General features: G+C 48.9%; 1 protein-coding gene across 8 annotated transcripts in view; it reads left to right on the top strand.

Annotated features, from left to right (window-relative positions):
• Positions 1-50: 50 nt before the first annotated feature.
• Positions 51-14,817, top strand: part of MORC4 (MORC family CW-type zinc finger 4) — a 29,898-nt gene continuing 15,131 nt past the window's right edge. The window contains exons 1-8 of one of the 8 annotated variants that reach the window (XM_039487886.1): positions 75-121; positions 820-965; positions 1,435-1,507; positions 5,339-5,471; positions 9,187-9,404; positions 10,347-10,494; positions 13,686-13,848; positions 14,150-14,278. In XM_039487886.1, the coding sequence (XP_039343820.1) occupies positions 1,435-1,507; positions 5,339-5,471; positions 9,187-9,404; positions 10,347-10,494; positions 13,686-13,848; positions 14,150-14,278 (864 nt within the window). In that variant the 5' untranslated portion in view covers positions 75-121; positions 820-965. Of the gene's footprint in view, positions 122-819; positions 966-1,146; positions 1,331-1,434; positions 1,508-5,338; positions 5,472-9,186; positions 9,405-10,346; positions 10,495-13,685; positions 13,849-14,149; positions 14,279-14,817 lie in introns of those variants that run through there. The other 7 variants (XM_039487884.1, XR_005584551.1, XM_039487883.1 and 4 more) reach the window with 7 other exon arrangements.

The following is a 14,817-nucleotide window of genomic DNA, read 5'->3' as shown; positions in this document are numbered from 1 at the left end:
CAATGGGGATGGTTCCAAGCTCAACACTGGCTGGGATTTAAATTTAATTTCATAGGGAGTGGAGAAGGTGGAATTTCCTTCCACTTTACAGGAGAGTAGAAAACAGAGGGACATGCCAGAGGTAGGTCTAGATTATCTATTTTGTTTCCTTTCATTGGCAAGTTTTTTAATTCAGGTTACACCTTTCCTGCCCATGCTTCCCTGAATGTCTGCATACTTCAGTGATCATACAGAACTGATAGTGGGACAGGATTAATTGCTGGACAGGGGGCAGGCAGATAGGGTGAGAGCTCCAGCAACAGGGGCCAAAATCACCTTACCTAATACATCTGGGCAAGTGGGGTTCATTAATTGTTACATGCATGCACTGAGATTGGGTAGGGTAAGTTCAAAAATCAAGACAGACCAAAAAACACACTATAGTCCTTAAAAAACAAAACAAAACACAACACATGATTTTTTGGGGTCTGACTCATGATTTTTGATCGCTAGAGCTTGGCACTACACAGGAGTAGGGTTAGGGGGTTACTGTATTTCAAATGCCCAAATAGAGGACAATACAGGGGTGGGGGAGGGGGTTCTGGTGGAGGCAGTGCCTTCAGAGCTGGGTGCCTAGGGTGACCAGACAGCAAGTGTGAAAAATCAGGACAGGGGCTAGGGGGTAATAGGAGCCTATATAAGAAAAAGACCCAAATATTGGGACTGTCCCTATAAAATGCACAACTCGCAGCTGCCACTTTCTGGGCCTCCAGCAGCAGTGCGTAAGTACAGCTGGCAAAATCATGGACATTTACTCATTTCAAAAATCTTCCCTGATAGAAATCGGTTTCCTGACCTGGACATATGGGAATCCTAGTCACAGGCAGCACCCGGAATCAGAGAAGGGCTGCTGCCCCAGGCGGCGGGTATGCAAATCGCTCCAGGCCTTTAGGGAGCCCCATGTGGGGGATCTCTCACTAGGAGAGGTGAGAAGGCCGCCATGTTGCTGTACGGACGTGGAAGTGTCCCTTGGAGGTCGCCATCTTTCTGTACTGCGGAGTGAAGGGGGAATCCGTATTGCTGTAGCGCAGGACGTTAAGACCTCCATGTTGCTGTACGGTGGCGAGCTCCTAGCAGGGGCTGCCATGTTGCTGTACGACACGGGACGGGAGCTCCGGGGTGGGGGCCGCCATATTGCGGTGGTTGAGGGAGAAGGGGGCTCTCGGCGTTGCTGCAGTTGGAGCTGTCACTGCGCGGCTCCCCGCTTTCTCCCGCTGGAGCCCGCGGCGCGGAGCGCTGGGCCGCCATGGCCCGGAGGCTGAACACGGAGCAGGGCATCCGCCTCAGCGCGGTAGGTGGGGGTCGGGGTCCGGGTCCGGGTCCGGGTCCGGGGCGGCGGGGCCCGGCCTGCGGGAGCCCGGCCCTAACTGCCCCGCTCTATCGCTTTCCCCGCAGATGAGCCCGCGTTACCTGCAGAGCAACAGCACCAGCCACACGCGGCCCTTCAGCGCCATGGCCGAGCTGCTGGGTGAGGCCGGCTGGGCACTGGGGATGCTCGGGGGGCTGGGGGGCTCTGGGGAGGGTGTCTAGGGCACCGGGAGCTGTGCTGGGGGCGGGGCAGGGCACGGGGGTTGGAGAGCACTGGGGAAGGTGTTCAGGACTAGTTGTGCTGGGGGCGGGGAGGGCATCCGGGGCACCGGTAGCAGTGCTGGGGCAGGGCAGGGCACGGGGTTGGAGGGCACTGGGAGGGTGTCCAGGGCACCGGTAGCTGTGCTGGCGGGGCGGGGAGGGTTGGAGGGTGCTGGGGAGGGTGTTCAGAGCACCGGTAGCTGTGCTGGCGGGGAGGTTGGAGGGTGCTGGGAGGGTGTTCAGAGCACCGGTAGCTGTGCTGGGGAGGGAGGTTGGAGGGTGTCCGGGAGGGTGTCAGGGCACCGGTAGCTGTGCTGGCGGTGGGGAGGGTTGGAGGGTGGTGGGGAGGGTGTTCAGAGCACCGGTAGCTGTGCTGGGGGCAGGGGCAGGGCAGGGCACGGGGGTTGGTGGGCAGTGGGGAGGGTGTCTAGGGCACCGGGAACTGTGCTGGGGGGAGGGAGGGTTGGAGGGTACTGGGGAGGGTGTTCAGAGCACCGGTAGCTGTGCTGGGTGGTGGAGGGAGGGTTGGAGGGTACTGGGGAGGGTGTTCAGGGCACTAGTAGCTGTGCTGGGGGGGAGCCAGGGGGGTTGGAGGGCACTGGGGAGGGTGTTCAGGACACCGGTAGCTGTGCTGGAGGGGTGGGGCAGGGGGTTGGAGGGCACTGGGGAGGGTGTCCAGGACTAGCTGTGCTGGGGGCGGGGGCAGGGCACAGGGGTTGGAGGGCACTGGGGAGGGTGTTCATGGTACTGGTACCGGTTCTGTATACTATATTAGTGGTTCTCAAACTAGTTGAGTTCATTTTAATGGGGTCACCAGTGCCAGTGTTAGACTTGCTGGGGCCCAGGGCACAAAGACGAAGCCCAATTTTTTTAAGTGAGGAGAAACTTAGGATATGCAGGACACATCATATTTCTGAAAAGGGTATAGTAGTCTGGAATGGTTGAGAGTCACTGTGCATGTGCTGGGCAGGGCAGGGCAGCTCTGCCAGGGAGAGGGGAAACAGCCATCTGAGTCTCAACTCCCTCCTCATTTAACAGTGATGCAATTCTTGACCCTCATGTTTGAAGCTCTTATTGACCTGAATGTGACTGGTGCAGCAATGCCTATCTGAGTCTGCAGACAGATGGCTTCAGTGTCTCTGTGTCTTGTCCAGCAGCAAGAATGTAAAATTAAGAACACTGTTACATTTTGCTGTTGCTATTCGGAACCCTAAGGACAACAGTAAAGCTGTGGTTTCATGCTGCTTGAGAAAACTCTGAGCAAGTACTGAGGACAAGGAGTCATAAGCAGGCTAGCATGGGGTAGTGCAAACCTCTCTTGTGGCATCTGGGGATTGATCTTTACATGTCCTGTGCCTCAGGTAGCCATGATTCAATGTGACGTTCCACAATTGGATGCAGAAGGATGAAATGTATTAGGACAGGCAATTTAAAAAACCCAAAGTGTTGGCTGTTTGAATCTGCTCAGAAATTTGGAATGTTAGAATAAATTCCAGGTGAGATGGAATAATGGCAGTCAAAGGGGCATGATCACTACTTAACCCATGATACAGTGAATATTATCATCGCTTTTGTGGTGCGTGTCTACTTATAGACTAGATTACTGTGGTTTTGCAATCATCATACATTCTTTGACTGCCTCCTCTTGACCGTCAGTCCATGTTTCTTCAGCACAGTTTCCAACTGTACAAACTTCGGAGCCGCTGCAAGTAGCCAGTCATCTTAATTTTTTTTTTTAAGCATCCTGCTCACACGATTCTTGCTTTCACCTCACATGCAGCATTCCCGTTACCAGTTCTCTCAAATTCTACCTGCCTGATGCTCAAGACTGGCTGTGATCAGTCCTGCATGGGCTTAAGGGCTGATATTTTATGACCCTTCAGGATTACAAGAGAGCTTCTTCTTGGGACACTTCCTTCAAGCCCTGGAAGGTCTCAAGATATCAGTCTTAAAATCATGATCTTTTTATGTATAGATGTAAACGGGTCGACTCACCCCTGCAGCACCTCCTACTGGTTGCTCTCCGAAGTTAGCTCAGTCCAGCCCTGGAGCACCCTCTGCAGGCTGGTGATCCACCTGTTCTTAGGCCCCCCATGGCCCTCCCTGGACCCGGTGCCCTTTTACATGGGGTGCTGCCCCCTAGCAGTAACCCCTTTCTCTCTGGGTCTCCCCTTCTGTCTCAGGGAACCCGCACCCTCTATACCTACCTTGCCTCAGTATTTGGCTACTGCCAGTCATTGTCTAGCCCCACACTCTGGGGCAGACTGCAGTATCAGCCTACTCATCACAGGCAAAGTTGGGTTTGGACCTGCTGCCTTGGCCTACCCCTAGGTTGCCCTCTGCAACCTACTGTACCTGTTGGCCCACTGCTAGGCCGCAGCCTGGGGCTTTCTAGGCTGGAGCTCCCCAGCTCCTTAGCCTGTCCCCAGCCCTGCTTCACTCTAGGTACCTTGTCTCAGCTCCTAAGCAGCCAGGCCCCTCTCTCTCTAGAGCCAGAGAGAGACTGTCTGGCTTCTGGCTTCCCTGCCTTCTTATAAGGCCCTGTTCCTCAGTTTGGGGCGTGGCCCCCAGCTGCAGCCACTTCCCTGATCAGCTCAGCCTTGAGAGCCACCGCTCTCAAGCCCTGTCAGGCCACTTTTTAAACCCCTTCTCAGCAGGAGCAGGATCCACCCTGCTACACTAGAAAAGGCCCCTTTTTGAGAAATTCACATTGACTTCCTCTAAGCTGTATATAAGTGAACTGAAGGTAACCATGGTACCTGGGTTTACAATGCAAGGGTTCCAATAACATTTTTATTTCTAAACCATTTTCAAAACAGTTCTTCTGTAATGCATATAGCACATACAGAATACACAAGGATGGCATTTGGGGTTGATTTTATTGGCAATTGTTCGAGTTGGCTTGCATAACTCATTTGTGGTTTCCACACTCATAAAAAATATGTCCCCCCCAATCTCATTCTGTTTAAATCTTTACTGGAATACTATCGTATAACACAATTCTCTGTATGTATAATTTATATTTACACACCCTTCTTCAGATAAGAAGCTCTTTTCTTGTGATAAGCAGTTTTGGGGAATATGGGAGAAATTAATAAGACAGGGACCTTTCAGCTTGGAAAACAGACGACTAAGTTGGGGATATTATAGAGGTCTATAAAATCATGACTGGTGTGTAGAAAGTAAATAAGGAAGTGTTATTTAGTCCTCATAAGACAAGAACTAGGGGTCACCAAATGAAATTAATGTGCAGCAGATTTAAAACAAACAAAAGGAAGTATTTCTTCACACAACGCACATTCAACCCGTGGAACTCCTTGCCAGAGGATGTTGTGAAGGCCAAGACTATAACAGGGTTCAAAAAAGAACTAGTTAACTTCATGGAGGATAGGTCCATCTATGGCTATTAGCCTGTGTTTGCCAGAAGCTGGGACTGGATGACAGGGGATGGATCACTTGATGATTACCTGTTCTATTTATTCCTTCTGAAGCACCTGGCATTGGCTGCTGTTGGAAGACAGGATACTGGGCTATTTGGACCTTTGATCTGACCTAATATGGCCTTTCTTATGTTCTTATGGTACATCCTCTATCAGACATTTCCCTGTATTTGGGAGAAGGGGGGTTCAAGAATGCTTTCATTTCCAAGATCTGAGGAGATGATCTGTGTGTCAGGAATAGTTGAGGACAATGAATATGCCTAACTGGCCATGTTTTTTTCCTTTCACAGACAATGCTTCAGATCCAGGTGTGACGGCTAAGCTTCTCTGCATTGATGTTGTGGAGATCAAGGGGGAGCTTTGTTTGACTTTCACAGATAATGGTGCTGGAATGACACCTCACAAACTTCACCGTATGCTCAGGTAACAAGCTAAGAATTCACCCCAGATATGGTTTTGCTACCGTAGATTCAGATCTTGCAAGCAAGTGTTGTCATTGACCCAGGGTTCTGGACTTAAGGATCCTGATTCAGATGTACACAGGGTTCTCCCTGTGGTTTCTCTTCTCTTCCTTTCCCTCTTTCCTTTCACACTGTGCAAAATCCTAAGATTTACCCTCCCACAAGCTGATTTTAAACATACAGTGCATGGTCCAGGGACTCCTGACTTTTTACATTCAGGGCTGTTCCATACACAGGGTTCCTCACATAACTGTCTCTGGCTTAGCTGAAGTAATTTGGCGTGAATTAGAAGCCGTAAGCAAAAGCACATGCTTCAGTACAGTACATGGGGCAAGGAGTATTTGCTTAAAATAAACAAATGTCTCCTGAAGTTAGTAAATTAAATCAGAAGTCCATGATCTTGTTTCTGAAGACTTGTAGTAATGAGTTTCCCATCTTGTCTCCCTTCCCTTCAGAATGTTAAAATGGCTTGTGGTTTTAGAGAACGTGACTTTTCTTTAATCTTTCATTCTGTGATGTAAGAAGATAGGCTTTCCTCATTGCCAGTTTCATGTCTTCTCATTAACAATGGCAGAGAGAGACATGGCCTGACTCTCTACAGTGAGGAATTTCAATTCAATTTTTATTATATAACTAACTTCAAAAAATTAAAATTTGACTTGTTACTTTTTATTCTAAACCACAGAATATCAAATTTGCCTCAGTGTAACATCATCTAAAATATTTTTATCCCTAACACTCAGTAGCATTCTCTAAGAGATGACCTCTCATCCTGTCCCCTGCCAAAGGCATAAAGATCAGCTGAATGCTCTTGCAGTTGGTTCCTAGGGTAAAATTCTCAAGAGTTAGCTCTCTCAGTAGAGTCTCCACCCCTTTATACCTCTTGTGCTTTAATTGTATCTGCTGGTAGTAATCATACTAGATGCCATGTGATCATCATCCTTTGCTGAGGGTAGAGAAGGGCATGGAATCTGTATCTTAAACACCAAAAAGATGTCCCTGAGCAGCTATGGCAGTAGGTGCTGTGTACATTGAAGAAGCATGTTAGAACTGGCAGTTAATTTTCCAGGAGTTTATCATAGACTAGAAAATAGTAAAAACTTGCTTCTGCATCTTCCTGTGCCTGCCTCTTCTGTTATGCCTCTGTGCCTGGCAGATGCCCGGGAACATCAGATGTCTACTCCTTTGGGGCCCACCAGTCACACATTCCCATCTTCCTGCCTAGTCTTGGTGCTCATGTCTGTCTTTCCTAGGAGCATCACCAAGCCTCCCCTCCTTTCTCTCCCTAAGCTGCAGTTCCAGTACATCTGTGGGTATTTCTCCTTACTTGGATGCTGCTGCACTACCCATTGTCCTGTTCTACAATTTCTCCTCTCAGAACAAATGCCATGTAACCTCTAGGTTTCCCTTAGACCTAATAATAATTTTGCTGTTTCCAGCAGGCCGTCTGCAAAGCAGATAGTCACTCGTGGTAGGGCGTGGTTTGGTTGTTCCTCTGCAACAATTTGTAGATAGATTCTCTGCCTCTGTCCCCCACCTTTTCTTATCTATCATTTCTTCAAATGCTGTGAACACAAAACCACAGTTCTTCCGAAAAGTCAGAGGGGTTCAGGAAGTGAAAACCAGAAGCCTTAGCCCCTTCCTGCTCTGTGTGGTGAGGGAGGAAAGCAATGGCTTGGTCTCTTATTTCAGGTTCTCTTGAGATAACATGAAGTGGCGGTGAAATTGAAGTGGGGGAGGGACAGCAGGCCTTTCTAGCTGTTAAAATTCTAAGACTGAGATCATTTCATGGGAAGCTCATTGCAAAATCCTTCCCCAGAACTAGAGAGGGACGCTTTCCAAAACTTCTGTAGGACTAATCTAGGGTGAGCTAGAATGAGGTGTGACAAAGCCACAAAGTGACCCTCTTTCCTTCCTACATCACTTCTTCACCCTTCTTGTCATGGTGTGTGGTGGAGGGGAAGGGATTGACTGTCTCATGCATCCACACCAAGAGGAAAGAATGAAAAGAGAATTGGATGGAGGGGCCCAAAGTTGCTGGCACATAGATACCTATGTGGAGGACAGGTAATGAGAGGAGGGAAAGGAATTTTCTGGTTATTTTTCATTATTCTCCCCTCCCTCCCCAAAGGCAACCACAATATCAAAGAGCCACCTTTTATTAACTCTTCTGACTGCAGACTATTAAGTGTGGAGTTATAAAAATGGGTGAATTGGACATGCAAATCTTTAGAGGAGTAATGGAGTAGTGCTGTGGGCTTGTGCCAAGATTGAACCTTTAACAAGTACAAGGTTGGTTTTAGTAGTTTGGGTCACAGTGGCTGAGTCCTGAAGATGCACTTCTTATCTAAACTGCATTGTTGCAACATCTTGAAGTTCTTCACATATCATGCTCTACTGGTGCGTTAGGCTGATCACATGGATGTAGTGTGTAATGTAATTGCAGTATCAGTGAGGCATGGTGGTGTTAGTTTGTTGTGACCCATGAACTAAAATGTAGGCAGTGGTGATAAACCCTTCCTTGAAAATCAGGGCAGCAGGCATTGTAGATGCCTGAACCAACTTCCATTATGTATCTGATGGGAGGGGAAGCTGGACTCTCTTCAGTCTTGCCAACCCCTACTGAGGATTTTATTCCACTTGGAGAGTAAACATATTGGTTTGTCTAATGTCTACTGTGCCAGCATAGTCTAGTGCTTAGAACACAGTGAGACAGGGACACATGGGGTCTAATCCTGATTGTCATTAGCCTAATGTGCGAACTATGACAGATTGTTTCACCTCTCTGTAATTCATTTTCCTCATCTGTAAAAGGAGGATAAGAAGTGCCAAATTCCAGAGTTGTGAGGATTAATTAGTGCTAGAAGTCCTTGGGCAGAAGGCACTAAAGAAATTCTAATTAATTATAAAACTTACACTCACTGCCACACAGTGCAATAAGAAGCACCACTGTGTAATAGTTAGAGCATAGGACTGGGCATCAGGAGAACAGGATTCTAATTGCAACTCTGCTACCGGTATATTGTGTGACCTTGGGCAAGTCTCTTAACCTCCCTGAACCTCCATTTGCAATGTGCTTTGAGATTTTTGGATGGGAAATGCTGTATTAAGGCAAAGTATTATTCATTTCATAGAATATCAGGGTTGGAAGGGACCTCAGGAGGTCATCTAAGTCCAGTGGATCTCAAACTTTTTTACTGGTGACCCCTTTCACATCGCAAGCCTTTGAGTGCAACCCTGCCTTATAAATTAAACACACTGTTTAATATATTTAACACCATTATAAATGCTGGAAGCACGTGGAATTTGGAGTAGAGGTTGCCAGCTCGTGACCCCCCCCCATGCAATGACCTTATGATCCCCTGAGGGGTTCTGACCCCCAGTTTGAGAACCCCTGATCTAGTCCAACCCCCCTGCTCAAAGTAGGACCAATCCCCAGACAGATTTTTGCCCCAGATCCCTAAATGGCCCCCTCAAGGATTGAACTCTCAGCCCTGGGTTTAGCAGGCCAATGCTCAAACCACTGAGCTATCCCTCCCCCCATTTTGTGAGCCAGGTGACCACTGTGGAGTTCCACATTTAAAATCGCTTTCCACTCCAGCTATTCCTCTTCCTGCTCACCTCTGTCTATCAGACAGCTCTCCACTTGACTGACTGACACTGTGTGTGATTTGCAGCTTTGGCTTCACAGACAAGGCAGTGAAGAAGAACCACCCATCCATTGGAGTGTATGGTAATGGTTTCAAGTCAGGCTCCATGCGTCTGGGAAAGGATGCCATTGTCTTCACCAAGAATGGAGGTGCACTCAGTGTGGGGCTCCTTTCGCAGACCTATTTGGAACGTGTCCATGCTCAGGCTGTTGTTGTCCCGGTGATACCGTTCAACCAGCAAAACAATATCCTTCCCTGTAAGGCAAGAGTGGCTGTGCAATCTGAGCCATCTGGGTGGGGAGGCAGGGATAGGAGAAGAGTGGTACTGAGGAAGCCCACGGATCACTGTTTCATGAGGCACCATTATTGCAATAGTGTCTTCACACAAGGGGATATATCTGGGTAGCCTCCCACAGTGTCAGCTGCATGTGCTGCTGCCTCCAGGTAACATCTGTGGAGGGTGTCAGCCCTATGGAGTACTAGGGCAGGGGTGGGCAAACTTTTTGGCCTGAGGGCCACATCTGGGTGAGGAAATTGCATGCAGGGCCATGAATGTAGGGCTGGGGCAGGGGATTGGGGTGTGGGAGGAGTGTGGGGTATATGAGGGGCTGGGGGTAGGGGGTTGAAGTGCAGGAGGGTGTGCAGAATGCAGGAGGGGGCTCCGGGCAGGGGGTTGAGGTGCAGGAGGGGTGCAGCAGGGAGCTCAGGGTGGGGGGAGGGGATGTAGGAGGGGTGTGGCAGGGGGCTCAGGACAGGGGGCTCAGGACAGGGGGGCTCCAACCTGGCGCTGCTTACCTTGAGCGGCTCTGGGGTGGCACCGGCACGCAGCAGGGCTATGGCAGACTCCCTGCCTGCCATGGCCCCGTGCTGCTCCTGGAAGCGGCCAGCACCAGGACCTGGGGGGAGGGGAGAAAGGGCTCCTCACGCTGCCCTCTCTTGCGGGTACCTCCCCCGAAGCTCTCATTGCCCACGGTTCCCTCCTTCCGGCCAATGGAGGCTGGGGGGGATGTCTGCAGGCAAGGGCAGTGTGCGGAGCCCTCTGCGCCCCCCCCCCCTCCTGGTGGGTGCTATGTCCAGGTACGTCCCCTGCCTATGCAGTAGCGTATGAATTTTGAATGTCTCATTGGTAGTGGGGAGAGGGGAAACCAGGGGCCGTCTTGTTCTTTCTTTGACTCTGTGGCTTCTAAAGAAAATGATTGTTACAGAAGACTCGGGTCCTAGCCTTGAGGCCATCCTGAAACATACGCTCTTCAGTACTGAGGAGGAGTTGCTGGCTCAGTTTGATGCCATTCCAGGCAAAAAGGGCACACGGATCCTCATCTGGAACATCCGCAGGTACAGGGAGCCAGGACACGCAAGAAGGGATGAGTGGGAAATGATAGGTTCAGCCCTTTGTAAGGCTGAGGGGAGAAAGAGGTAATAACTCAGTAACCTAAGGATTGAGTACAGTAACTCTTCACTTAACATTGTAGTTATGTTCCTGAAAAATGCGACTTTATGCGAACCGATGTTAAGCTAGTCCAATTTCCCAATAAAAATTAATGTAAATGTGGGGGGATAGGTTCCAGGGAAAATTTTTTTGCCAGACAAAAGACATTATATACATATACAGTATAAGTTTTAAACAATTTTAAACAAACAGTTTAATATTGTACACAGCAATGAATGATTGTGAGTGTATGGTGGAGTAAGAGTGTGGATTATTTCCCAGGTAATGCCTTGCTGCTAAATGATGAACTAGCACTCGGCTGAGCCCTCAACGGTTAATACGCTGTTGTTAATGTAGCCTCATACTCTACAAGGCAGCATGGACTGAAGCAGGAAACACAATTGATGCAGGCCAGTAGCTGCAAACGCTTCCGTGCAAAAACTGAATATGATAATGAGCCCATGCTATCCAGCTGGAGCGCACCAATCCCGCCTCCTGACAGCACATGCACGGCTGTACAGGTGCTGACTTTCCAAAGTGCTGGGGGTGTGTGCATGAGTGAGAGAGACGTGCATTGCCCCTTTAAGTGTGCTGACCCCACTTCAAGCAACAGCTTCCAGCAAGCTCCCTCCTTTCTGTCCCTGAGCCCGGTTCCCCTCCTCTGCTTTGTGAAGAGGGGGTACAGGGGGTGGAGGGGCAAGAACAGGGGGACATCCTGATATCAGGACCCTCCTCCCCCCAGCAAGCAGGAAGCTCCCAGGAGCAGCTCCAAGGCAGAGGGCAGGGCAGGAACAGCACGGCAGTAGGGGGAGGGACAGCTGACATGCTGCTGGGCAGCTGCCAAGCCACATACGTGACAGGGAATTTAGGGGAACTGATTGCGGGGGGGGGGGGGGGGAGCTGCTGGCCCCCCCGGTTCTAATCCCCACAAGGAGGGGCTGCTCTTCCAGGGAATCCTGCAAGCAGTGGACAAAGCAGGCAGCTGCCAAATGACTACAAGGGAGCATTGTGCAACTTAAAACGAGCTTGTTCCCTAATAGTCAGCACTGTAACAACAAAACAACAACATTAAGTGAGGAGTTACTGTACCTAGACAGGCCCAATTTGCATCAGGGTCAAATACCCAGTTTTATGCAACTTGCTATGTTTGGTTCTTTCAAGTGTAACAATGGCAGTGCCTACTCCACAAGTTTGCTTCTTGGGTGGATCCCAGTCAGATCTTCTGGCATTTGTGACTAAATATGTTCTGCTGCTGCTCTTCCCTCCTGTTAGCCCTGCAGAGCCACCACAGCTAAGGGCTTGTCTACACTAGCAATTTACATCACGTCAACTTCCTTGCTCAGGGATATTGAAAAAAAAAAACCCCTGAGCGCAGTAAGTTTCAGTGCTGCAAAGCACCAGTGTAGACAGTGCCCCAGCACTGGGAGCCATGCCCCTTGTGGACCACACAAGGCACGTTAAAGCGCCGCCATGCGGACGATACCAAGCTGGGAGGGGCTGCAAGTGCTTTGAAGGATAGGATTAAAATTCAAAATTATCTGGACAAACTAGAGAAATGGTCTGAAGTAAATAGGATGAAATTAAATAAGGACAAATGCAAAGTCCTCCACTTAGGAAGGAACAATAAGTTGCACACATACAAAATGGGAAATGACTGCCTAGGTAGGAGTACTGCAGAAAGGGATCTGGGGTTCATGGTGGATCACAAGCTAAATATGAGTCAACAGTGTAACGCTGTTTTAAAAAAAAAAAGCAAACATCATTCTGGGATGTATTAGCAGGAGTGTTGTAAGCAAGACATGAGAAGTAATTCTTCTACTCTACTCCATGATGATTAGGCCTCAACTGGAGTATTATGTCCAGTTCTGGGCACCACATTTCAGGAAAGATGTGGACAAATTGGAGAAAGTCTAGAGAAGAGCAACAAAAATGATGAAAGGTTTAGAAAACATGACCTATGAGGGAAGATTGAAAACATTGGGTTTGTTTAGTCAGAAGAGAAAACTAAGAGGGGACATAAGTTTTCAAGTACATAAAAGGTTGTTACAAGGAGGAGGGAGAAGAATTGTTCTTCTTAACTTCTGAAGATAGGACAAGAAGCATTGGGCTTAAATTGCAGCAAGGGTGGTTTAGGTTGGACATCAGGAAAAACTTCCTAACTGTCAGAGGGGCTAAGCACTGAAATAATTTGCCTAAGGAGATTGTGGAGTCTCCATCATTGGGGATTTTTAAGAGCAGGTTGGACAAACACCTGTCAGGGATGGTCGAGATCAGGGGTCGGCAACCTTTCAAAAGTGCTGTGCCGAGTCTTCATTTATTCACTCTAATTTAAGGTTTTGCGTGCCAGTAATACATTTTAACATCTTTAGAAGGTCTCTTTCTATAAGTCTATAATACATAACTAAACTATTGTTGTATGTAAAGTAAATAAGGTTTTTAAAATGTTTAAGAAGCTTCATTTAAAATTAAATTAAAATGCAGAGCCCCCCGGATCAGTGGCCAGGACCCAGGCAGTGAGTGCCACTGAAAATGAGCTCACGTGCTGCCTTCGGCACACGTGCCATAGGTTGCCTACCCCTGGTCTAGATAATACTTAGTCCTGCCTTGAATTGCAGGGGACTGGACTAGATGACTTCTCGAGATCCCTTCCAGTTCTATGATTCGGGGAAGGGGCATGGTGGGGCCAGGCCAGCCCCCCACGGGGCGTTGAGGAGGGAGCACCACACAGCCCAGCTCCACCCCCAGCTCTGCTCTGGCCTGGCCACCGGCCCCTGACCACTCCCAGCCCCGCCCCCGGCCTGGGCTCTGCTCCCAGCCCTGCCCCTGGCTCCGTTCCTGGCCCACCCCGCCCCCCAGCTACAGCCCAGCCTTTTCTCCCTTACCCTTGACTGCATTCTCTCCCCTCCCTGGGAGCCGCAGCCCTGCTCCTGGCCCTGGCTAGCAGGAGACGGGGTGTGGATATGGTTGCAGACGGGGGGCACAACCCTGAAAAGTTTGGGGACTTCTGCTGTATAGCTTGACTGCTATAAAGTTGTTCTATTGCTGATACAGAGTGGCTGGATAGGATGTCCTGATTTTTGTTTATCATGTTTTTCAGAAATAAAGATGGGAAACCTGAATTGGACTTTGATACAGACCAGTTTGACATTCGGATATCAGACTTCAACACGGAGGAATCAGAGAATGCTGGCAGGAAGGTTCCTCCTCGCCTTGAGAAGGTGCAAGAGTCCTCTGCACCAGAAACCGAGTACTCCTTACGGGTGAGTTAGGGATGCTGGAGTTACACCAAAGAAGTAGCTTGGTCCTTGCCCTGTGTGTCCTAGGTAAACAGTGTGAGCTAAGAGTCTGTGTTTATGTCAGACATGCCAGGGTCCCTCAGTGTAGCACTTCCCATGGAATTAAAAGCTGTGGAATCCAAGCTGGGTTTGCCTGGAAAGGACTCAGCTACTTGGCTATACGGGACTGATTGTGTTGTCAAATGACTTCACTGGAGACCTTTCGGGAAAAAAGTGAAGTCTGTGTCCATGATACCTCTTTTCTTGCCCTGTCTCCTGCTCCCAGGCATACTGCAGTATCTTGTACCTGAAGCCCCGCATGCAGATTGTTCTGCGACAGAAGAAAGTGAAGACTCAGCTGATCTCCAAGAGCTTGGCTAATATCGAATATGATGTATACAGACCTACCTCCACAGTATCCTTATAGCTGCCTCTAACCTTTCCTGCCTCCTGGTGACTTCTTTGCATCCAGGGTAGCACACAATGAGGATCACTTGTTTCCCAATTGAAATTAACTCCTCCTTTGTACTCAAAGCTGGATTGGGTGGCCTGGAGCAGCAGGGTAGAAAAGCCGAGGTTTGAAGTGAACTTGGAGACTGACTTTTCTTCTCCTGCCCCCTTTTACCCCCATAAAGGCTAGATCCCAACCTGAATAGTTCAAGAAAGAGCCTTGAAAACTGTTTGTTGGAGAAGGCAAGGGTGTTTCAACTTACTGGATGGAAGCCCTTGCATGTTTCAAGTCTGAGTGAGGTCCAGATGAGTGGTAGGAATCTTCATGCTTAGTGGTCCTGGCAACTGAATTCCAATACCAAGCTTATCTGATGTTATCAGCACAAAGCTATTTAAACCCGTTTAAAACTATAAACATCTTTAAAAATGTATAGGGAAGAATCCTCAGTATAAACCAGGGCCTGATTTCTATGTACAAGAGCAGAACTTGTGTATGATTAAAGG

The sequence above is a fragment of the Mauremys reevesii genome, linkage group 9 (assembly GCF_016161935.1).
Source record: "Mauremys reevesii isolate NIE-2019 linkage group 9, ASM1616193v1, whole genome shotgun sequence".
Classification (NCBI taxonomy): domain Eukaryota; kingdom Metazoa; phylum Chordata; order Testudines; family Geoemydidae; genus Mauremys; species Mauremys reevesii.
This window is presented reverse-complemented; position numbering and strand designations above follow the sequence as displayed.